General features: G+C 38.3%; 1 protein-coding gene across 3 annotated transcripts; it reads right to left on the bottom strand.

The window, feature by feature from the left end:
- Positions 1–1,013: 1,013 nt before the first annotated feature.
- Positions 1,014–24,244, bottom strand: LOC308706217 (uncharacterized protein). Of its 3 annotated transcripts, none has more exons than XR_014032009.1 (9): positions 24,159–24,214; positions 19,908–20,235; positions 18,599–18,921; positions 14,637–14,784; positions 11,733–11,850; positions 10,513–11,633; positions 10,345–10,386; positions 7,447–7,678; positions 1,014–2,272 (listed from the first exon to the last, which is right to left on the bottom strand). XR_014032009.1 is itself a non-coding variant. In XM_081391668.1 (9 exons), exons 3-9 carry the CDS (start codon positions 18,768–18,770, stop codon positions 2,046–2,048), a joined length of 981 nt encoding a protein of 326 aa, XP_081247794.1. In that variant the 5' UTR covers positions 18,771–18,921; positions 19,908–20,235; positions 24,159–24,244; the 3' UTR covers positions 1,014–2,045. The 3 variants fall into 3 exon arrangements, 2 of the variants coding, with proteins under 2 accessions (XP_081247794.1, XP_081247795.1); XM_081391668.1 differs by having other exon boundaries at positions 10,513–10,554; positions 24,159–24,244; XM_081391669.1 differs by lacking the exon at positions 24,159–24,214 and having other exon boundaries at positions 10,513–10,554; positions 19,904–19,999.
- Between the last annotated feature and the right edge of the window lie 19 nt (positions 24,245–24,263).

The following is a 24,263-nucleotide window of genomic DNA, read 5'->3' as shown; positions in this document are numbered from 1 at the left end:
ATTTTATTGGTGCAAAGATGAGTATGGTATGTGTAGGCCTATTTTTGTACAACATTTACAACTGTTTGCATCACTTAATTAGATGCACCACACGTGTGTCTTGTGTTAGTTACACAGCAACTACTGAACAGACATGTAGAAGTTCATTTTTAAAATGCTAAGTATTGAAAAGATAATAAAAGCTCTGTAAACACTTGCATTTTTTGCCAGACTGGAAGTGTGTCCCATCGAGTAATCAGAAGTTCTACACACACTTGCAGTCTTTACGCCTACTTGAACACCTGGGTCAAATAGAGGAAATACGTCATGCAAGTAGACAAGTGGTCAAGTGCAAAGACCGCAAGTCTCTGTTAGGTCTAACAATGGTCTAAAAGCAAACAATGTCACCCATTTATACCTAGATTATTCATACCATTCTCCAGTTTTCAGATAATTCCTGTGTCGCTAATGTTATTGCTAGAAAAACTAGCTCGTTAATGTTCTGAACAGCTAATTATGCATAAAAAGTCAAAAAGGGTACATTTTCTACAAGTCTAACATTAAGGTGTTATATTAAAAACACCTTTTGTTATGAAAGTGCTATGATGACTCTCTTACAATTAATTTGCTTTAAACGGTTTTATTGTAGTCTCACATCTGGCTTTTCGGGCTTTCTCATTTCTCTAACTAGCTCTGCTTTATTGTGATCAGCAAGCAGAGGGCATCCAAGAGAAGAGCTCACTCTACAACCAGACTACCAAAAGCAGCTCAAATACTCTTGATGTGTGCAATATTTACAATCTATATGATTTATAAGCATCAACTCTTTCATGAATGATGCACTGTAATTTATTGCGCAAAAACCATTATATATTCCGACTGACTGTGCATTGAAGAGGATATGAAATGTTCTCGGCTACATGACCTGACCTCAGATGACTCCAGTAAATGCTTGTCATAAGCACATGTTGAACATAAACACAGCTTGAAGCCTGTCAAGCCACAGAGGATAAAATTGTAACCAGAGGCAGAAGGGGGTTTGATCATTTTATTACAGAGGCAATATCCCACACTTATCCTGAATGTGTGGACAGGACATTCAAGCCTTACACAGAGTAATTATATAAACTCTTCCAGATCACAACACGTAAAAAAACCCCAACATTAAGTGCAAGCAAATGTGACTGTGAGAAAACAATTTACATGAAGGTGAGCACTGCCCCACTGACCTGATTACCAAAGATTGAAAACTTGAATATAAGACTAACAACCTTCAAGTAAAGGTCTGGCTAGTATAAAAAAACAAAAACATATGAAACCAGCAACAGAGAACTGATAGACCAATACATCAGCCAAACTGATTAATTAGCCAATATTTGGCACTGTTCAGAATAGTGTCAGTTCCAAAATGTAGCTTTGTCAGTGAATTTCCTAGTATTTTTAGTGAATTGAGTAAATATTGTATATTTAAATAGTAATTTACAGTAAATTTGGGCATTATATTAGCCACCCTGCACTCTGATATTGCATTGGCCAAAAGAAAAAATATACATAAACCATTTGACCACTTGTACAGAAATCTGACTTTACCCCACTAAAACGTGACAGCCTTACAAACTCCGGCCTTCATGTTTTGAGGAAGCAAAATATTAAGTATATAACCAATTCATGGACTGATTAAATTTGGTTAAGCATGATTTGTTTTGTTTTTAAGTTATATCTCAATCTTATACTGTAAATTAAGATTTCATGTGACCCTTAAAAACAGAGAGGCACTTGTAAATATGCATCTGAGTGCAGTTTAGTGATACAGCCAGGTCAACAAAATTGCCGAATGTGCGAGCGATATGACTGGCGTTTCATTCCTGCTGACATTTTTTTACAAATCACTCATACCATGTAAAAAATCAATACTGAAAAAAAAATCATTACCTTTCATTAATTTGGTAACTAAAATACTCAAATTCCTGAGAGAGGCTAAGCACCCACACCCTTCAAATGTAGCCGATGACAAAGCCCCCTGGCTAGGTGTCCTGATTGCGGCGCAGCGGTTGGTCCCTTGTCGATTACCTGAGAGAGGGTGTGGGGCGGAGTCTCAAGTGGTTAGGCTTTTCCGGGATTGGAGGTTTGTTGGCACGGGGTGGCGTTTGGGAGGCCGGAGACTCGCTGGACACACTGAAAGTTTTCATGAGCTGAGCAACCCGTCCTCGTCCCAAACAGCTCTCCTCAGCTACCTCGGGCCCCACATCCACAGAAAACGCCCGTTTAGAGGCGGCAACCACTCGGAAATCACCTGTAAATGGAGTGAGAGTGATGAGACAAGGACTTCAAGGTCTGTTTTCATAGGCGACAACTTAAAAACATTCTCACAATCGTCCTCTCCCGCACCTCTCTTCTGCCCTTTTCCCTCACTCAGTTTTTCACTTCCCTCCGCACTCTCTTCTGCCCTTTTTCAGCCTCTTTTCAGTGTCTCTGGCTCTTTTTTCCTCGGCTACAGACTGCCAGACCGGAGGTCGTCGGCGCAGGAAGTAGAGCAGGGACGCAGCTGGGTGTAGTTGGTGTGTGTTTGTGTACACGGTTATGGGTGCGTAAGAGTGTGCGGTTATACTGTGTGTGCGTGTGTGTGTAATTGAGAGATGGAGGGATGGAAGATGAGGAGAGGAGGGCCGCAGGGATGGCGGCGGAGAGCAGACAGACGCTGCTCAGACACCAGAAGGCTTGAGGAGCTGCTTATTTTTAGCCACGTCCCCAGGGGACACAGATGTGTGAGTGCGTTCGCTCTTTCGCTCGCTCTCACAAACACATATACCCCTTCTCCTTTACACACAAACTATGACACACATTTTACCCCTCACAAACTCTTTCTCCTAAAAACGCTCCCACACGCACTCACACACCCTGATCAAAGACACGGACCCACATGTGGCTGTGTCAGTGGAAATGTCCCGGTATTAAATAACAAAACATCAACTTTAAAGACGACACAAACTGAATTAGTCTCACTATAAGACCTTGTTTTTTGATGTTGTTGCTTTTTTTCCTTCTCTTTCTCTCTTTAACCTTGTATTAGGTCTCATTGATTTGACAAAAATTCTAATACTTGCATAAAAACTTCTTTAAAAAGTAATCAGAATGAAATTTTTTGCATGCGTATTTATAAGGAATATTATGTACTAATAATGTAAACAATTTGAATGGTCCTTCAAAAACTTTTTTTACACTATTAAAAACTATAAATAAAATAGTATAGTATTAATAGTACTAATGCAAACAATATCTTAAAAAAAAAGTATATATATACACTTCCAATTCAAGGACTTTCCAGGACCAATACCCTCAAATTCAAGGACTTAATGTGGGTCCAAAAACAAACGCTGAGGTACCATCGCAGTATTTTCGTTCGCGCGTGAACATCATGGCAACGTACAACACAAAGTACCTCACGCTGGAAACACTTAACGTAACGCGTAAATGTGCGTAACTAACGTAAATCAAGCAAGTTTGTATGCATAGCCCACGAAGTGTTTGCGAAATTACACATTAGCGGACTGGAGGGAATAATATGGATTTTTTTCCAGAAAACTTCTTGCAAAAAATAAATTCAAGCACTTTCAAGGACTTGTATCTATTTATTTGCAAAAACTTTCCAGGGCCTTTTTCAGAATCAAACTTTCAAGGATTTCAAGGACCCGTGGGAACCCTGATATATATATATATGGATGGAAAACAGCAAACTGAAAACAGCAAATATAGATAGATAGATAGATAGATTCACTTACTAAGTCACTTGCATGAGTTCTGCCCTATCTTCTTCTTTCTGCCCTCCCTCCTTCCCTCTCTCTCTCTTCCTCCCTCCCTCCCTCTCTCCCTCTCTCTCCCCCTCCCTCCCTGTGGCCCCTGACCTGTGGTTCCTGTGTTAATGTCCTCTCGCCGCACTGCGTGGGCCTGCCACTGATTGTCTCACTGTGTTGTGTGGTCGCCACGGAAACCCTGGATAGGCTCCAACGACTGAGGCGGACACTCATGCGTGCACAGCGCTCATACGCATACACACTCTCAGAGTCACACTCGTGATCTAAAGCTGTTTGTTCCACCGCATTTTCCACACCCCACTAGTATTCCGTTCTGTGTCCTACAAACACACGTGTGTTTGCGTGCATGTCCGTGAGTGTACGTTCACACACACACACAGGTTCCCTGCTGTTAGCTGACACCAGCGTAACGACTACGCCTCTCTCTCATCGCTTGCCGCCGTTTGCTGTTTTCCATCCTCCCACAACCCCTCTAAACCTGAGACACTTTCACAGAGCTATCACCCCTCCTCAAAAGATGAAATCAAACTCTCGGTCCAGACCGGCCAAAACTGCCCCTGCCGGCCTCACCATGCAATCACTTGTGACAAAGCCTGTAAGCACCTGACTGCAATGAACCGAACAGCAAAACTGCTCTCTGTTTGCCCTGTCAATAACTGATGTGTGTGTGTCTCTGAAAACAGGAACGCATTCAACGGGATGTTTTCAATTTCACAGTCACCATATGTAGACAGAACAGATGAGCCACACTGACAGCCCAGCGCCTCTTAAAAGCACGCTATCACTTTAAACGCCCCCACCTCTGTGAATGGGGGGGGGGTGAGTTAGAAGTGGGGCAGAGGGCAGAATTCCGGAGCAGCACGTCTGTGCGCTGAGCCAGGCCGCAGGGGGGTCACGGCTGCCAGGGGGAGGTGGGGAGGGGGGTTGAGCGGAGTGGAGGCTGGGGGCCCTGTCACTTATCAGCTCCGGCCGAGCGTCGCCCAGGGCCAGAGTCGGGAAGCAGCGCTGGAATGTGTGTCCTTCCCTCTGAAGGTGAAGAGAAGGGACACACACACACATACACACGGAACGAGCAGCTGTGGGAAGCTGTTGCTTTCACGCACATGCCAGGATGAACATGCACGCTACTCGCACACATTCCTGTGATTTACGCGCTCTTAAGCCCACTACAAAGTTAAACACTCACACAAATTAAACATGGCCATATAGATGAACACAAAAGCATATCCAAGGGTATATCCTAGAGATTGTTTATTTTTTTACAAGCAACAAAAATATTCTAGATCCAAAATTTGCTCGATTACCTTACCTGGCCTAGGTAATTGTGAGAGCTTTGGGGGAGTTTATAGGCTGCATCTCACTTTTATGTCCAGCAGGGGGAGTCAACAGAAACCGCAGAAGTGAACTGCATGTAATTCTTAATAATGCACACTGGATGGCGTAAGTTGACCTTTTGGAGTAAGTCATTACATCTGTTTAGGTGGTTCACAACGCCAGGGCTGCATTCAGCCCCGACAAAACGTTGCACAACGTTTTTTAAACAGAAACGGTGATGCGTTGAACACACTGTTCTGATGACGCAAGAGTTGCAACTATGGCAGCTGAGAAGGCCATTCTTTGTGTTCTTTGTGAAGGATTTTCTGAGCCTGATGAAGTCGGTATAAATATGTGTTTAATACTACAAAATATGCCCGATGTTACAGTTACTGCACTTGCCGCACAGAACAAAAGAGAACATCCCAATCGAGTGAAGGGATTGCTGAAACTGAAATGGAAGCACACATCTTACCTAATTCAGACTAAAACACATCTATTTAGCCTCACATACAGACTTTATTTGTAGTTCATACTGTTTTAATACCCTGTATTTTCTTTCTCATTTTTAGGAAAAGCACTTAATTACCATTGTTTATTTCTATACCAAATGTCATACACTTGCAATGAAGCTAAAAATATAAACGCATTATGTTTGATATCCTATATTTTTACATAAACCTTACGACAAACATGTCTTCTAATATCCTCAGTTGTTGCGTATACCGAGCTGCATCGAACACATTTGTAAATTACTTTCCTTGAACCCATTGTGCGAGTTCACTTTAATACCGCGTGCTTTATATACATGTTGCTGCTGATTGGACTGCAGTTCTGACACACCCACCAAACAAGAGAAAACGTATCTCAAACCCCGTTGCACATCGGTGCACGCCATTTCCAGGAAACATGACGTTCAACCCGGAAACCGTAGCAAAACGTTGAGCACCGTTTTGAACTTGAACGTGCCCCAGGATAGCGTTCAGAACAAATGATCATATCCTAGATGTTTTTTGTTTGTTTGTAAAGAGCAACATATTTTTGGGACGAACCAGAAGAGCATATGAGAAGCCAAAGAAGATCTGACAGATTTCAGAGACACTTGTTTTTGTCTTTCACCCTCTCTATTCCTATTGTTGCAAAGACAGCCATGGTATGCCAGATCATAAAGACTCGTCTTTTCAGAGAAATTTTCTAATGCAAAAGCAAATGGATGAAACTCGTGAAGGCTGAAAAGAAATGTCTGATTTCACCCTAAAATAACAAAAAAAAAATTAGGATATTATATTTTGCATCCAAATATTTTCAATGATGATTCTCATTTCCTGATCTGTAAGGAAATTAAGACTGTGTTACAGTAAAACACTGTTACGAGTTGTTTTGAATTAAAAAAAGCATATTTAAAATTGTAATGACAATTCACCATTTGCAAAGACCCGCCGCGGCCCTTTAGTTACTGTTGCTATGTCCGACAAGCCACACCGCTCTCACGCCACACCATGTTCTCACTCAGTGAAAAATACATCGTGGAGCAGAAAGGACACTGACAACGCGCTAACAGACAGGACAGACCAGCTAACTTTTGGTATGAAACAGTCTCAGCTTTCAAATTTTGAAATTTTTAAGAAATTTAAACAATAAATACAGTTTTGTGGCTCTTTAATGTGTCTGACAGATCGCTGTGGCGCCTCAGTTAAAGCTGCTCGTGAACCGATCATCTCTTCCTTCTAGTTAATTTATAGCATCAAATAAACATGAATGAACATAAGGAGGAATGCTGTCTTAACCGCGGAAAGACAACCGTTTTTCAAGCTAAAATCCTCCAACGTTAATCTACTAACTCTAAATCTAAAACTAACTCTAAAACTAAATCTGCGACTGCTTTGTCGGACAAAAATGGCGGATTCAGATAGCCTGTCAATCAAACTCCCTGCGAAGGATCAATTGGGGAGGAAATAGTGCTTAATTGTCATGAAAACAACCAAAGCAAAAATCTTAAATGGTCCTACTTTATATTCTCTCAGCAAAATGTAATTATTTTATTTTGAGGTGAAATATGACCTTGACATTTTCTTGAGGTCAAACAAATCTAAAAATATTTTTTTGCCACATTTAATCCTCCGTAACATTTTCAAATGAAATAAAATATCTCACTGAATCAGTCATTGAAAACCAGTGATTCAATGAGAGACAAGTGTGATGCCAGTGTCAAATAAACCATGTTAATGTTCAGATTAGCACAAGACGGATCAGCATAAATTCCCCCTGAATATAAATAAAAATAACTCACACACAAACACATATGGGAGACTGGAAGGATACATAAACACCCGACTCTCACCTCTGTTGATCTGAGGTTTGGGGGTGTCTTGGGGATGGAGTCTGGAGGTGTCAGACAGCTGATTGGTCGTCGTGTCCTCAGTGTCTGTATGGACAGGTCTGCTGAGAGCTGAGGGTGTCAGGAGGCAAGATCTCGAATGGGCCCGATAGCAAATTGAGGACAATAGTGCTGAGTCATCCTTTGAGTGTCCTGACTCAGCCTCCTCTCTGCACTCCTGAGGCTGATGGGATACCTGCCACAGAAACAAATAAACCATTTATAAAAGTAGCACACTGGATTGAGTATCCTGCTATAGTTTTAAACAGAGCACTGATAAAACATTCAATAGAGGAAAGGGAGGACAAAAACACAAATGAGATCTTGTTAACATCTTGATAATTTCGTGTAGACTGCTATGAGATTAAGCAGAGCAAATGGAAACTTTAGCTTTTCTCCGGAGAGACAGACCACAGCAATTTCACGTGTCGTCTCTAAAGTTTCGGAAAAGATCTCCACAATGTCACAAACTGTGAGAAGAGATTTCAATAGATTTCATCAAATGACCTGGTCTATGGTATTCACATTAGGTCAACAGCGTCTCATTTGTCTCATATAGGCTATTTTACACCTCTGGAATAAATTAGATCTCTTGAAATTAAGAAATGTAAAGATGACATTTCTTACCTTTCCTTTATGATATAATTTAAATAAAATAAATCAATACAAAAAATAACAAAATATCAGCCTAAAATAAAATATTAAATAAAATAGCCCAAAATAAAAAAGCTTGAAAATTACCTAAAAGAAAACAGCCTAAAATAATAATAATAATAATAATAATAATAATAATAATAATAATCAATATAATGGCTAAAATTACTAAAATAAAATAGACTAAAATAAAAAAATTAAAATAGATTTTTTTTTAGATTTTAGAATAAAATATAAAATAAAATTGCCTAAAGTGAAACAGTATTATAAAATAAAATACAAAGCAAAATAGCTCAAAATAGTGGCCAAATACAGCAGATATTGCAGGCCTGGACTGAAACAAGCACAGACCGTGTTTAGTGTTTACACACACACACACACACACACACACACACACGATGGAACAAGAAACGTGTGATGTGTGAGGACTTGTCCTGCCCAGGGGTTTGCGAATATTGAGGAATAAATCTGTTGTGAAAAGAGAGAGGAAAGTGAAAAAAGAGGGAAAGAGGGGTTCCTGCCTAAACCCTAAGGGACAATCCCACAATCCCATCCATCTGTGACTGACAGGCGCGCCGTCTCGCCCGCTTTAATTCCCTGATCAACTTTATCAACCATCTGCTCTTGAAGAACTCAGGGACCCAAATCAGCCCCTGGGCTCTCTCAGGTCCTCCTGCAGCGCACACACACCTTATACTCTCTGACACACAGGCCACATACTGAGAGCAATACTCCATTATCTCCTTCAGCGTTCCCTCTCTGTCTGCATTTCAAACGACCTAAAATACATGCCTCGCATTATGCAATACACGTTTTATAAATCTCAATCGATTACAGGCTTACAAGTGTTTTATATTTTAATTATGAGTTTTATTCCTCTTTGTGCAGGATTGATATTTAAAAAAAACGGGAGGGACACTAATTATCAGGTTGCTCATGAATATTAATTACATGAAACTTGGAGGAAATGCTTGCACACTCGTCTAAGACTGTTTAAAGCACATGTCGTGTTCAGCTGTTGCAGGGTGGAAGGGCGAAGAGCCTGAAACAGGTGTGATCAGAGTGGCAGAGAGCGACAGCTGAGGGTAAAAGGATCTCAAGATGAGAGCACAAGGACAGCTGCTCTGACCTCAACCCCCTCTACCCAGAGCAGTGCGCCTGAAACGACCACCAACACTCAGCGGAGGACACTTATATGCACCGACACCATGTTTACACTGCAAGTGGGTGATGTGACAAAATTAGATTGTGTGTTTGTCTATATACACACACACCCATGCTTATTAACAATATTATCGGGATTTTTTTATTCATTTAACATCAAATTATATTATCAGCATAAAAAAAGAATTTTATTCAATAATTTAAATATAAGGTATAATTATTTATAATTTCCTAATATTAGTGCACAATAAATATTTCTTACTCATTTTTTATAATAGTCACCATGAAATCAAGATGGGCCATACTTATTTATGGAACATTGCAGTATTATAAATTATTTATCCGTGCAAAAATTCATGTGCCTTCATAATCTTTAATTAAGGCCCTGTTTCGACCGAGATGTACAGTACGCAATTTTTGCCGTTTCCATTGTCAGAAGTTGTGAATGATACCCTAATTCCGAACCATACCGTCCTGAATCATATTGTACTATACTGTCCTGTACCGCTCGGTGGAAATGAGGCATAAGTCCAGCCCCACATTTTTTTCTTGTTCGAGAAGCTGTTTCACTAAATAGAAAAGGGCAGACAGAAAGCGGGCAGAGAAATAATCCCAATCTGTTGATTCGCTCTGTGTTAAATGGCAGCAGTATCAATGAACAGTGACCATTAGATCCTGGGACTTTCCAGCGGCCTCATTTAGCATATCACATCAGGCCAATGAGCCTGCGATACTGAAAAATGACTTGAAATTGTGAACAGTGTCAATTCCCTGTACCAAAACTTTTATACCTGCTTCAGTACAAGAGAAAACAAATATATGGTGTATACATTTAATAATTTTAAAATTATTATACATTTAAAATAATAACATTTTGCTCTGCTCTCATTGGTAATACCATGGTATTTTACATGTACATACCACGATAGTGTCCAAAAAAAAAGTTTCTTAGTTTTTTAACAGCATATCTTTATGGATTAGGCATTTGTATTTAAAAATAACTCTGCACATTACTATGCTAAACATATGAAACAGGGTACTTACATTATCTATAGGTACTGATGGCTTTTCTTCATTTACTGGCATCTGCAGGATTAGGAGAAGGCATTTAGAAAATGTAAAAAAAGACTGCATTCATTTTTAAGTATCCTCTTGAGACAAAACATCTCACTCATTGTTGAACATCATATCCGCTGCAATACCAAAACTCACCTGTGGAGGCGGCAGAGTCCTTAACTCTTTGTCACCGTTGTCCTGTGAAAACAAGAAGACTGAGCAAAACTCTTCCACACTTCTACATGTAATTTTATCATTGCAATCTCAAAAGTTGACATTGATATTAGCCGGTCTACTCCATGATCCGTTTAAAATCTGAAAGCCCTCAGATGGGTTTGGGGTGGTGTTTCTGCGACTATCATGCAGCCCTACACTAATTGGCAACAGTGAGCCACATGTGTCGAGGTACAGGGACAGATGCTTGTGTTTAGCAAGTAGAGGATCATAGTGTGGTGATACTGGCCAGCACATCTTCTCCCAGGAGTGTGTTCGCTGCGCACGTTGTTGCCATGGAAACCCTAGTGCGAACCCCCCCCCCCCACCTTAGTATAACAGGAAAGAGAAGGTGGCGAGATCTCCACATATTAAGTGAAAAACCTGGATAGACAATTTTAAAACACTTTTGGGGCTGAGATTCTGATCATGCACACACACACACACACACATTAATTAATTAAAGATGACATCACTGCACTTTCACACTGCATTCTAACCTACAAGTGACCAAAAAAAAAAACCTCCACCTGTTTCTACAGTATTGTTATAGGTGGCCCCGCCCACTCTGAATTCTAATTGGTCAAAAATCATGCTCTTCATAACGGTGCATTAAATATAAATTCAAATATGTTTTAATCACGTCGCACAATAATTAATTCACATGGTAGGAAACTTGTTGATTCATTCTTGGTAAGGACACAGTGTTACTGCATAAGTTGGACTGTCTGTCGGTTCAAAATGTCATGGACGTCAACTGGCCACACACAGACGGACATATTGATACATGAGCCGAGAGATGGAGCCACAAAGAGCCAAGCAATGAGAGATGGAGAGGTGGGTGGGTGCGTGTGGGAGGGTTTCTTTTTCTGAAAGGATGAAAAGGAATAATGAAGGAGAAAGGAATGAAAAAAGGAGGAAAGGGGAAAGGAAGGCACAAAAAGAGGGAGAGATGGAGGTTGTGATTTATTTTGGCTGTTGAACGATGACTCTCCCTGTGGAGAAAGTCCGTCTCGCTGCCCCTCGGCTGTGTCCGAGATTAATGGCGGCAACAGGAAGGTCACCTACACACACTCGCACACACCGCCACATGAAAACACAGTGGCACCAATTTAAGAGTGGAGCAAACGTGGAGGTAAACAAACACCCGCATGTGAACACACCTTAAAGTTCAGCTGAACTCCTGAATGTGCTTTAGGAGGAAGGTTTTCTCGTCCTGATCGTACAGGTTCTGCTGATGCTCGGTTGGTCAAGTTGCTCTTCAAAGTGCCGGGCTGGTTGCTTGAATACATGACAAGACAAATGAATCAACGCCCTTCACAAGCAAACAAGTTTTCATGATGACACACTGTTGAGACAGAATTTCTTTGGAATAATCATTTACAGGTTTGCTCATAAGTTTACAACCCCCTTTTTCCTCAGGTTTATAGACCGTATGCAGATTCTGTTTTGCATTTGTTCAGGAAAAGGTTTACAATTTACAATTTTTAAACTAAATTTATTTACACTACTGTTCAAAAGTTGAGACAGTAAGATTTTTTTTTCTTTGAAAGAAATTAATACATTTATTCTGCACGTATGCAGTACATTGATCAAAAGTGAAAGATTCTATAGTTAATAAATGCTTTTATATTTATAACAAATGTAGCAGTACAACGGTTTTCAAAATTGATAAGAACAAATGTTTCTTGAGTAGCAAATCTGATATTAGAATGATTTCTGAAGGATCATGTGACACTGAAGACTGGAGTAATGATAATGAAAATTCAGCTTTACCATCACAGGAATAAATTACATTTTAAAATGCATTAAAATAGATACTTAAATAATAATAATAAAAATATTAATAATAATAATAATTATTATTATTTCACAATATCTTTTTACAGTATATTTTCCTCAAATAAATGCAGCCTTGTTGAGTAAAAGAGACTTCTTGCAAAAACTAATCTTACTGTCCTCATTTTTAAACCGTATTGTAAATTATATTTATGACAAGCTGCATAATCGGGTAGTAAAAACATTTTAAAACATCATTCAGATTAGTATAGATTAAACTGAGCAGATCTGTTTCAGCATTATATACCATCAAACTAAACAACATGGTGTTCAAATTCCATGGGTTTGTGGGCCAAAGGTCATATTTGAGGCCTGAACCTTTATGCATTAAAAATATTTGTTTATTATTCGAGGTGTAAAACAATGTACATTTCCCCCCCGTTTCACAGACAAGGCTTCAACCTAGTCCCAGACTAAAATGCATGTTTGAGCTGTTTTAAAGGTGGGGTAAGCTGTATTTGAAAAACGCTGTTTGGAAGTTTGGACCGACACAAGAACAACTACAAATGTGTGTAGCCAATTAGCATTACCGCGTATGGCGGTGGAGGAGAGAGAACGAGCAAGAGGGAGATTTGAAGAAAGACTGCAGAAATAAGAGATGAGACACAAAACAAAAGAGAAAAGCTCATTAGAATATCACTGGAAAATTAAGGGTTATGATCAGCTTTAGGACCCACGTTAATATTAGAAAAGCTTTCCAGTGCTGGAGAGAGCTAAGCGGGAATGTCTGAAAACCCGGATGTTGCTTTGATTCCTCTCCACACGCGAGTAACACTGGGTTTGAGTGTCATTGTTTGTCTGGAGCTGCTGTGCTGTTGGCTACTAACAACGAACTCTTGTTTGTATTTACTCTTGTGAATGCAAGTTCATTTTTTGTGCTTTCTGGTCAGTCGTTCATCATCTGCACGTGAAGCATTATTTTGTTGCGCTTCTGCTATGATAAACAGACATCCACTCTTGGATTGCGTGCGTAACGGAGGCCAGCTAGCGAGAGTCGCTCTGACGACCGCTAGAGAATGCCACAGACAGTATGAGAAATGGACACAGCGACCCCATAGACTTCAACGGAGAAAAGTGAAGTCAATTAGAAGCGCTCACTTCCCGATGGCTGAGCGTACTGTGCAGCCTCAAACTGAGCTTGACCTGTCTGACAGTTGTAAGTCTTCTAGTAGCTGTGCCAAGAGAAATCTGAATCATTCCCTTCCGAATCTTGCAGAGACGGAAAGCGTGAGTAGGAGCTGTCCATGAGCAACTTTGTGACTCTCTATGGGCTTCTCCCTTGACTTTATGCCTCCATGTCCCCCCGATTGCCTGCGAGCTTCTCCTCCTGTCTATACGTTAATTTCTCTACTGTGCGACAGAGAGTCGCGTGGTTATGATGCAATCGTTAGCCTATTTTTACAAAAACTGCTTCTACGGGGCCATAACATAAGATACAAGGTAGTGGAGTCTTTTATACATTGTCATGCTTCTTTAGAAATAAACAATGGATAAATAGAGTCTTTAAACGCCTCAGATGTAAAGTTATTCACTGTCAAAGTGACGCCAAAATGAATGAAGTCAATGGAAGGCTAACAGCAGGTGATGGCTTGCTAACCAATGGCGGCCCCCAGGGAAGGTACGCTTTCCGGGTGCTGGATTACCCCCTTGGAGAATGCGGTGTTTAGCGTTATTGTTAGTGCACTCAACTTGCATGCCGGGGGATCGGGGTTTGAGACTCACTCGGAGCTGATGACTTTCCTGTAGCTCAAACAGTAGAGCGTTGATGCTTGCACTGCCAAGGTCATGGGTTCGATTCCCAGGGAAACCAAGAACTGATAAGAATGTAAATGTGTATCTTGAAATGCAATGTTAGTCACTTTGGATAAAAGCATCTGCCAAATGCATAAAAGTAAATGGAGCAGGGCGGTTAGGGTTGGAGTGCGAGTTTCGGAGGCAGAGCAGTGAAGAGAGGGGTGTGTTTGTTTGGGTTGATTTCAAATATCAACAATGTCTAACAGCATTTTTGAAATATAGCTTACCCCACCTTTAACTGAAAGCAGCTTAAACTAACAAATCTTAAAATATGTCAGTGCAATTGTTTTGTTTTGCACACCATTAATGTTTTTTTCTAAGGCATGTTTATGTCTTAATTTAACTAAGGCCTACTACTGGCTTAATCTAAGCCCTGTCTGTGAAACCAGGCACCAGTGTTTTTGTCAGCGTTTAAACTGAAGTTGTGTCCATACTGTGAATTGTTGAGGACGCTGGCCTTTTTTCTCTCTCCAAAACCTGAATAGATGATCTTGGAGGACTTGAATTCATCCATCTCTCCGATGACAATGACCTGTACGTCTCCATCTCGTCCCAGCAGCCAGCTGACACTCTTGCTACGAGCTTACAAAGGGAAAGAAAAAAAGAAAGAATCTTAGTGGTTGGCTGGCCTAGTTGAAATTTAAATGTACAATTATACTTCATAATTTATGCATTGTGTTTCCTGAATGCACTCAGCCATAGCAAGACTCATTTTTGTTAAAAAAGAAATCGTGTTGTAAACAGTTTAAGGCTACTTATTGGATCTATAAAACTAAACGTCATATTTTATCACTACACATTCTTGTATGAGGAGCTTTAACTACTTGCCAAGTCTTTCCAAAAAATAATGCAACAAATTTAAATTCAGAGTTAATTACAAAAGAAAGATGACACATAAGAGAGACAAAAAATAGGTTTGACAGCAAATAAGGAAAACCCTCCCAAGATGAACTGGTTCTTCTTGCAGGCCCTGTGGCAAAACAACAAGATTCCAGTTTAACAGCTTGACTGACACACTCGTTATCCCAGTCAAGACAAAACTAACATCAAATCAAACAGTCTAAAACTGCCGTAAGAGCTAAAAGGACCATGTGAAATGAGCAAATGAGCACAAACCAAAGTAGAAATAGCAACCATTTCTTTTTGTCTTTCAAACATTTCAGGTTGGCCTAACAAAATGGTTTCAGTAATTGATAAATGTTTTTGCTGGTTTTATTACATGCTGTATATAATGATTCCTGCCAGTAACTCATTGATTTTGGGCCCTGGTTAAAGCTAATGTTGGTTACAAAATATTAAATATTATTATATTAGACTAATATATTTTATACATTTAAGGAATTAAATGTGCATTAAAAGAAAAAATGTAATTTATTCTCCATGTTTTAGCAGCAGCCAACAAACTGCAGTCCGTTTTTATTAATATTAGTAGTAGTGTTGTAGTACTGAAGTCCGTATTAAGTCAGAGTCCCAAGACCATATTTTCAGGAGGATTTGGACCCGGCCTAGACTTGCATTCGAATGATCTGGTCTTGACTGGTCATAGAAAATATGGTCTTGGTCTCGGACTTGAGATGAGTGCTACAACACTGGTAGTAGTATTATATTCTTTTTATATCCACATTGATGACAAAGGAGAAGACCTTTTTACTCAACACTTTATTGTTAGATGCTCTAGCATGGTCTCTCCAACAACATACACTATCATTCAGTTTGGGGTAGCTAAGAAGTTTTTGAAAGAAGTATCTTATGCTCTCTAAAGCTGCATGCATTTCTTTAATAAAAAATAATATATTGTGAAATTACAATTTTCTATTTTCATTTTAAAATGTAATTTATTACAGTGATGGTAAAGGTGAATGAACCTTCAGAAATCATTCTAATATGCTGATTAGCTGCTCAAGATGATATATATATATATATATATATATATATATATATATATATATATATATATATATATATATAAAATCACAGTTGAAAAAGGTTATGCTGTTTTTTTTTTGTTTTTTTTTTTGTAAGTTAGAAAGAAGAGCATTTATTTGAAATGTAAGTATTTTATTACAGTGTCTTTACTGTCACTTTTTATCAAACTAATGCATTCTTGCTGGAAAAAAAAGATAATTGCTTTCTTTCGAAAGTAAGAAAATGATCAAAAAGATAAATCATATTGTCCCCAAAAGTTTGAATGGTAGCGCTAAAAGGTAAGACACATAAAACTAAAAGCAAAAAACTAAGTTACAAGACAAGACATAAACAATGTTTACAACTATTGATAATCAGATATACAATCTGTGTCTCCTCCCCACATTCTCCCTTTCTCTTCCTCTTCAGTGTGTTTTGAGTGCATGTGTTTCCTGTATACTTCCTGCTTTGTTGGCAGTCGTGTGTGAAGGAATGGAACTTGGCATGGCTGAAATTTCCTTTCTTGCTTTAAAAACTGGGTCAGTAACAGAAATGTTTCCTCTGGCTTGTATAGCCAGCCTCCAGAGACTCTCTTTATTGTTATTTTATTATGGCATTGTATTACTGTAACAGAATCTTGAATGACTTTTGACATTTTAGCCACTTTCCTAACAGGAACCCACCCGTCTATAAGACAGAGATTGCACAGTGGGAATCAAGATGTTGTATCAGTAAGTCTTGGGGAAACCACTGACCTACAAGAACAGCTGCCGTTTTCTAAAGGAGATAGAGGACTCTCTGTTCTCCTCTGAGGTCTGAACCTCAGGGACCTGATAACAACTGCTTTGTTATTAGCCAAAGACGACTTCCTCTTGGAGTTACGCATGTCAACCTAAATTGTTTCAGTGGTCTGCACATTATTTACTGCATGAACCCAAGAAAATGACTATACAAAGAGTTTTTGGACACTTAAGCCTCACTTCAAACAATCATTTCATGGCAGTTGAGGAAGATCTATCATCTGTGATCTTTTTAGTCCATGAAAGTTCTGGCTCTTCCAGTAACAAAGCTGATATGCCAGATTCCATAAGTTTTCTGTACGTCTAACCAGTTTAAATCGGGTTGTAACTTTATCCAAGCAATGTAAAGTTTCATTTTTCATTCCTTTGTTTGCTTTTTCACTGCTCTCCAGCTCTTTTGCGGTTTTACAGATACCCTCTATCTCTCAGATGCATTCCTCTCATATCTTTGCCGTTTACTCCTCCCTCTTAGCCGGTTTTAGACACTTGTCCTCCTCACGCAAGTCTCGTATAGTATGACGTCTGAGACCCTTGAGTGTTAAGAAGTGGTGAAATTGAAGGGGAATCCCCATGTTGTAAATTATTTTTGACCAGATGTTTACAGTGTCACGCTGAGAAGATCCTTTAACAATATTAGCTTCTATTGATTTTGGTCATGCAAATTTTCCATTGACGTCTTCTGCTCAGTCAAAAGACTGTAAACTTGTCTGGTCTTGTGTCTGTCAGTGACAGATGTTCCCACTGGAAGCATCAATAAGCTCTCATCTCAAAGATATTTACTCGTGTTTCAAAGCGCTTTCTGTTGTCCAAACATCTGAGCCTATCCGGACATCACAAGACATTTTCCCATGAAGTCTGCAGAACCACAGTGGCGAACCGTGTTTTATCAGCTCAGCTATTCTGTCCTGACTGAGTCATGTGCCACATTAAGATTCTGACCATATTAAGTCATTTAAAGTCAGCAATAAAAAGCAAGAGCAGGCTGGCCTGGCCAACAGATGTGGGAACAGTAAACGCACTGATTAAAGATCTGCACTAGCAATTCAAAGGTCCCACATTCCAACCTCAAGATGTTCTAAAGCCTTCATTTGAACAGATACTGATGAGTTGCTGCATGACCATGTAAATAAGAACTTTAACTTCAGAAAGACTGACCCTCTAATGAGTAAACTGTATGTCTCTTAGAGGAGATACATAACCAGTCAGAAAGGCGCATGTCTAAAACTATTATTATACTTTTTTTATAGTTTAATCAAATGTTATAAATCACTACCACCCTCGTGCTAGTTTCCCTGTGGAACAAAACATTTTCTTTTCCATTTCATGAAAATGCATGCTGATTACGGGCTGTCAAGTTTAATTTCTGAATAATAATAATTATTAACAATTTTAATAAACCACTAGATACTAGATTGACATTATTACTCTAATATAGCCTAATATAACTAGTTGTGATATTTTTTATGATCAATGATACATGTGCTTATGCTCTTATCCAGTAGTAGATATACAGATATAAAGATAACAAATCTGCAATTTGATTAAAAGTTTTGAGAACTAAATCTAATACAAATTTGTAAACGTAATCAATTGTATTAAAAGTTCTCGGAGAACTCGCTTCAATAAGATGCACAGATCACATAACATGTCAATTTTAGATTGCATCGGTGGAATATAAACTTAGTTCCCACCTGTCTTTGGTTTGGGTTTGAGTGGTTCCCTCTCCAGCTTCTCCTCACACTCCTTCCAGCGCCGCACCTGCTCCTCGCGCATCTTCAGGAAGAGCGTCTTCTTCTGCTCGTCGTTCAGAGCATCCAGCACATCCGGGTCGATGTACATATCATTCAAGATCTGCTGCAGCATGGCCGTGTGTGTGGTGCACCAGAATAGATCCTGAGATTCAGCAACGGCTCTTCAGAATGAGGATGACGGCGGTAAAGACGATGAAGCCCAGCTCGGTCCGTTCACCACACACACGCTCTCATCACTGATCAGCAGCCATCAACTGGACACGCTGTCACAAGGAATGACAGATTACAACATCTGGAAGCAATTTGAGCTCTTTAATAGTTTGTTTGCCCCTTCTCTTCCTGTGCAGTTTTAGACTTTGTGTGTTATGTTAAATGAACAGTATGCCAATAAAGGTTCAGAACTCTTTCTTTCTTTCTTAAGTATGCATGGGAAAATTTAAATACAATATTTTGTTTATTAACTAACTAAATACAATATTACAAAATACATTTTTAGAGCTGTTAACTTTAAAGATTAATAAATATGTTTAATGCATTTTACTCCAAAATGTATCGAATTTTATATAATTTATATTGATATAATTATCTATTTTTATACATGTAAAATTACTTTAATAACAGGTAAACTGTCACACTGTCAACATATCACAAAGAAGTTTTTAAATAATATCACTATTACTATAAAGAATATTTTAAATAAAATGAACAGCTTTAATATAATGCTGATATCACACTTTTGTCCTGACACAGAATAAACAGAAATCAAATCAAAATGCGTTGCTGCTTTTGTATTTTAGAAAGGGGGAATCATCATATTTGGTGGTACTAGTTGTAATTTCTACTCAGACACATGGTTTCCCAGCTCTTTTTAGGCCTGAAGGGGGATTCCTGAGGAACGAAAGTTTACTTCTGTTGTCAGCAGCTCCCCCTTCCTTTCACAATATACTTCTGCTCTATATTAACATTGTCTTATTTTGGCCACAGTTGAACTAGCATGCCATGACCTCTTTAAGAGACGTCTTTAAGACGTCTACAATTACAAAAAAGTCTGAGATCCCATTATATATACAAAAGGGGGGGGAAAAGTGCCACCACAACAACAGCAACTGAGACAAAAGAGTTGATGTCTGCCCGTCTACACATTTAATAGACTGCAGTGAATGTCTAGAAACAGAGAAATATAGTGGCAAGTGGAAAGAAAGTTGGAAAGAGAAGAAAAAAAAGCCTGTGTGAAGTAAAACGTACTCACAGCTGGGTGCGGACGCTCCACGGAAGACTTTAGCAAGAGGGAGAGTGAGTGCCTGTGTGTCCTTCTTGCCTTTGTGTATGACTTAGCTGGTGACATCACAGCATTCCATAGTCTCTCTCTCTCATTTCTTTTGCTCTCTCTCAAAAACGTACATTACACACTGTCCCTTGCCTTCGCACAAACACACACTTCCTTTCTTTTCCTGCAACTCTCTTAGGCTGGAGGGAAACTCAGGAAGCAGACCTCAGCTTTTGGCACCGCAAACGAAGTAGCAGCATCCTGTTTTACAGAGACGGGAGAGATTTTGGGAGAGGAGGAGGAGGGGCGGCTAAAAGGAGAAGAGGAGAACATGACACAGAACTTCACTCTTGAGCAAAGGAATTTACACAGAAACACTCAAGAGGATCTTCACATTACTCAGCATCTTTTCAAGGCCAAAAATAAAACACCACTGTACGTTATTTGCTGAAAAATTACGCACTTCCCCTCTCGGAAATTTTACCAAAGCTTCTAAATCAGCAGAACTCCCATTTAGGTTATTTCCTTTTTTTGTTGTTTACTGTAAATTAACATACAGGAATGATATTGATTTACAAGCTAAAAGCTTGTTTAAAAATGCAAAAAAAAAAAAAGACGTTGTTCATGTATAAAAGACATTAAGCTATGAAATACGCATTATATGTTTTACCCTAATCGCACACCAGATGGCGCCCGAGTGTTTGTTATCTTTACCGATTTTATTAAAGGGTACAGTGATTACTTCGGTGAATAGAAATATAAATAAATAATAAAGTCACTGTTTTTTTTTTTTTTTATGTTTGGTCACATAAACTTCCACTCATATTTGCCATGCATCCAGCCACTCTTGAATTTAGTTTCCCTTGTTTTTAATTTCATATTTCCCCCTCAATTATTATTGGGTCTCTTTCCAATGACAGCTTTTATATGCAAGTATGTACCCTAAAGAAGATGATTTTCTTCTGCAAAAAGAAAAGGCAGACTGCCTTTGCTTCGTCACGGCTTCAAAACTAAAGTTTAATCAACAGCGCCATCTACTGGTTTTCGACGAACGGTCAGTTATGAATGGACAATGTTAATTTAAGGATTGTTTACCCAAAAAAGGGAAATTCTGTCATCATTTACTCACCCTCATGTTGTTCTAAACTTGTACGACTTCTGTAGAACACAGAAGAAAGTCTGAAGAATCAATGCTCAGCTCTTTTCAAAACATTTCATAGGAACCATGATGTCAAGATAAAATTCCAAATCATTTTAAGTCATATAATACATTTGTGAGAGTAGTAACACCTAAAAACAATAGGTAATTTCCCTTCTCGTAGCGCTAGGCTTCAATTGTAGTTCTATTCAGATCCAAAAAATGATATCTTGACAAATTCGTCGTCAACACGAAAAAAAAAAAAAGACAGAAAAAAAGTTCTCACTAAAGTCTGAATATACAGGATGGAGATGATGAGATTGCAGCAGATGTGAAACCACAATGTCAGTCTGTTAATCACACCAAGCTATTGCATTACTTCAGAAGGCTTTGAGTCATAAGGGCTACTTATTTTATGATATTTTAAAGTCCTTTTGAAGTTTGACAGCCCCAGCCCCTTATGTATATATACAAAATAGAGGTGTAACAATATATTGTGTCACAATCCAACTGTATCGCAATACAAACATGCAACAATCATGGATCTGTTTTATGCATAGTTCACCCAAAATTAAAATAACAGTTAGAGATAATTCAAGTTTACAGAGTGTCAGTATACATTAAACTGTTGTATATAATGTTGAATATAATGCATAATAATGCAATGGGGACTATTTGTGAGTCCCGATAATGCCAAATGTCTGATGTTACCAGTAAAAAGTGGCCTACATTATTTTAAATATATCTAGTCAGTGACAGAGTGCAAGCATATTCACTTAAAATAATTCTGTATTTTCAGCTTCAGAATCATGAATATTTTTGTTCTGGTGTCACCATTGTCCTGTGCATTGGGTTATCAGCACCAAGTTCAAGCCTATTCATTTACACCCACAATGTAATATCAAATTTAGCATTTTAGTCAACAGTATTTTTTGTTGACCTTTTATCATGTCTTGGATTATCACAATAACATTGTATCATGAGGTCAGGATTTTGATATGCAATTTTTTTATTTCTTTTTTATCTCATCTATTTTTTCTTCTATCTCTTTTTATGTAAACGGCACAGCTTTTTATTCATGTAAATGTTTATAGCTTTGTCGACAACGTTTGTTAATATACATTTCAGCCCAAAATTTGTCAGCATCTATTTGTGCAATTTAATGTTACATCTTTAGTGGTTGTTTTCTTCCAACGTTCTTTGAAATGTTCTTATTTTCATTTTCAGAATTACCACGCTTATGATTCAGCTCGGATATTGATGTTTTGGACTGCTCCTGGACTGTTATTTTCAAGGTCAACCACCCATCCCTTTGAAACAATATCTGAGTGGAATACATTGAATTAAATGGAATGGAAAATTTCTGTATTTTCAGCAGCAAATTACTCATATCACAAGAATAACAAAAATAATATTGAATAGCAACTATGTGCTGATTATGTATCAAAAAATAATCAGACTTCAATATAATCAATAAATATAAATTTTAATTTTAATATAATTAATTCTATTTTAAACAAATTAACACGGACAATTGGGTCTATAAATCTGATATATATATATATATATATTTTTGGTTATGTTGGGATAATGGCAAAAGTGAAAAGTTAAAGAATATTAAATGTCTGGCCAAATTAGCTTCTTATAATTTATTGACAATATTCAGCCAACAGATGGCGCATCTATCAGATCAGAAAAACTGTATGACTGTCAAAGAGACTTTATTAGCTGTCTAAAAGAGACATTCAAGGCAGTGTGTTCAAATGTTCAGTCCATCCAATGTGGAAACTATAATTCAGGCTTGTTCACATTGTTGATCTTGTCCTTAAAGACACTTAAGACTGAAGCACAGACACTGTTTGCGGTTTCCAAGAAGCACAGATGTTTAGAAATAAGACAAATACGCTAGCACAGATGTTTAGAAATGAGACAAATATGCTGTAGGTTCTTCCAAAAGTTCAATATACTTTGTTTAAAGTAGTTCACACAGAATTTGAGAGACTATATGAAAACTTAAGAGACTAAAATTGAGACTATGGCTGCCGCAATATGAAGAAGCAACTGACTAAAGACTGGACAAAACCAGACAAGGCTTCTGCTCAGGACAGATAACCCAAAACTGGCTCCTGGATGAAAGAACCACACCCGTCAGTGGTTTAACACAGAAGTAGGTCACTACTGACTCACATGAGGCACTTAGACTAGTGCTAAACATCTGGACACTTTGAAATGGATGAGAACCACACAAAAAAAAAAAAAAAAAAAAAGAACTTCAAACGTCCTGAAAAATGTTTGAAATTGTTTTTTGTGCTTTTTTATTATTAGCCTATGTTAATTAATATTATGGATTAGATTTATTTTAATATTTTTAGTTTTCATTTTAATGTTAGGTTTCAGTAATATATATATTCATTTTTATATATATTCATATATTCACATTCATTTTTATTATTATTTTAATAATGGGTCTAAAAGGTCAGTTCCCATGGCAACATTTTCTAAATTTCGTTTAAGTTTTCATCCTTTTTTTTTTTTTTTTTTTGCTTTGACTGGAGACTCTTGTGCCTCTAGTTCTACGTTTACCATGAAATTAAAAATGTCGCAGTAACCATTTAAGCCTGAAGATGGCGCCAATTAGCTAACGTTACTCCAAAATAACAGTGTTTCACGACTCTGAGAAAAGTTGCGGTTATGATGTACCTAAACTTCAACTTTGTTTACATCGGTCCTCTAACTGTGTAGCGTGAACAAACTAAACTTGTTAAATCTTTACATGAACTACATAACAGTAGCGATCATAAGACTTAATGCTGGCATTATATTCACTCAGACTGTCCGCGTGTAGTCGACTTTCTCTCGAATAGGCAACATTTTTATCATTGAAGTTGTCCATTTCATAGGTGTTACAATTGCCATAGAGAATCGTCATATCTGGCAAATTAAAACACTTCCAAATTAGAGTTCCCATATGCGAAGAGGTAAAACAGACAGCGTCATATAAACAGAAACATTTGACGGTCTACGCGGCAACAATTTTGCTTTTTAATCGATTAATTGTGTGGCCCTACCAAATATCAATGGCGTTTATGCAATACCTTAAAAAAGGTCAGTTCGCATTCGCGTTCATCTCAGTCGCACTTGCTCCGCAGGTGCAGCAGGACACGAAATAAGCGATATATGTAAACGCCGACAAATGCAGC

The sequence above is a fragment of the Scardinius erythrophthalmus genome (genome assembly GCF_964197995.2).
Source record: "Scardinius erythrophthalmus genome assembly, chromosome: 17".
NCBI lineage: Eukaryota > Metazoa > Chordata > Actinopteri > Cypriniformes > Leuciscidae > Scardinius > Scardinius erythrophthalmus.
Note: the sequence above shows the minus strand (reverse complement) of the source record. Positions and strands in the feature narration are given on the sequence as shown.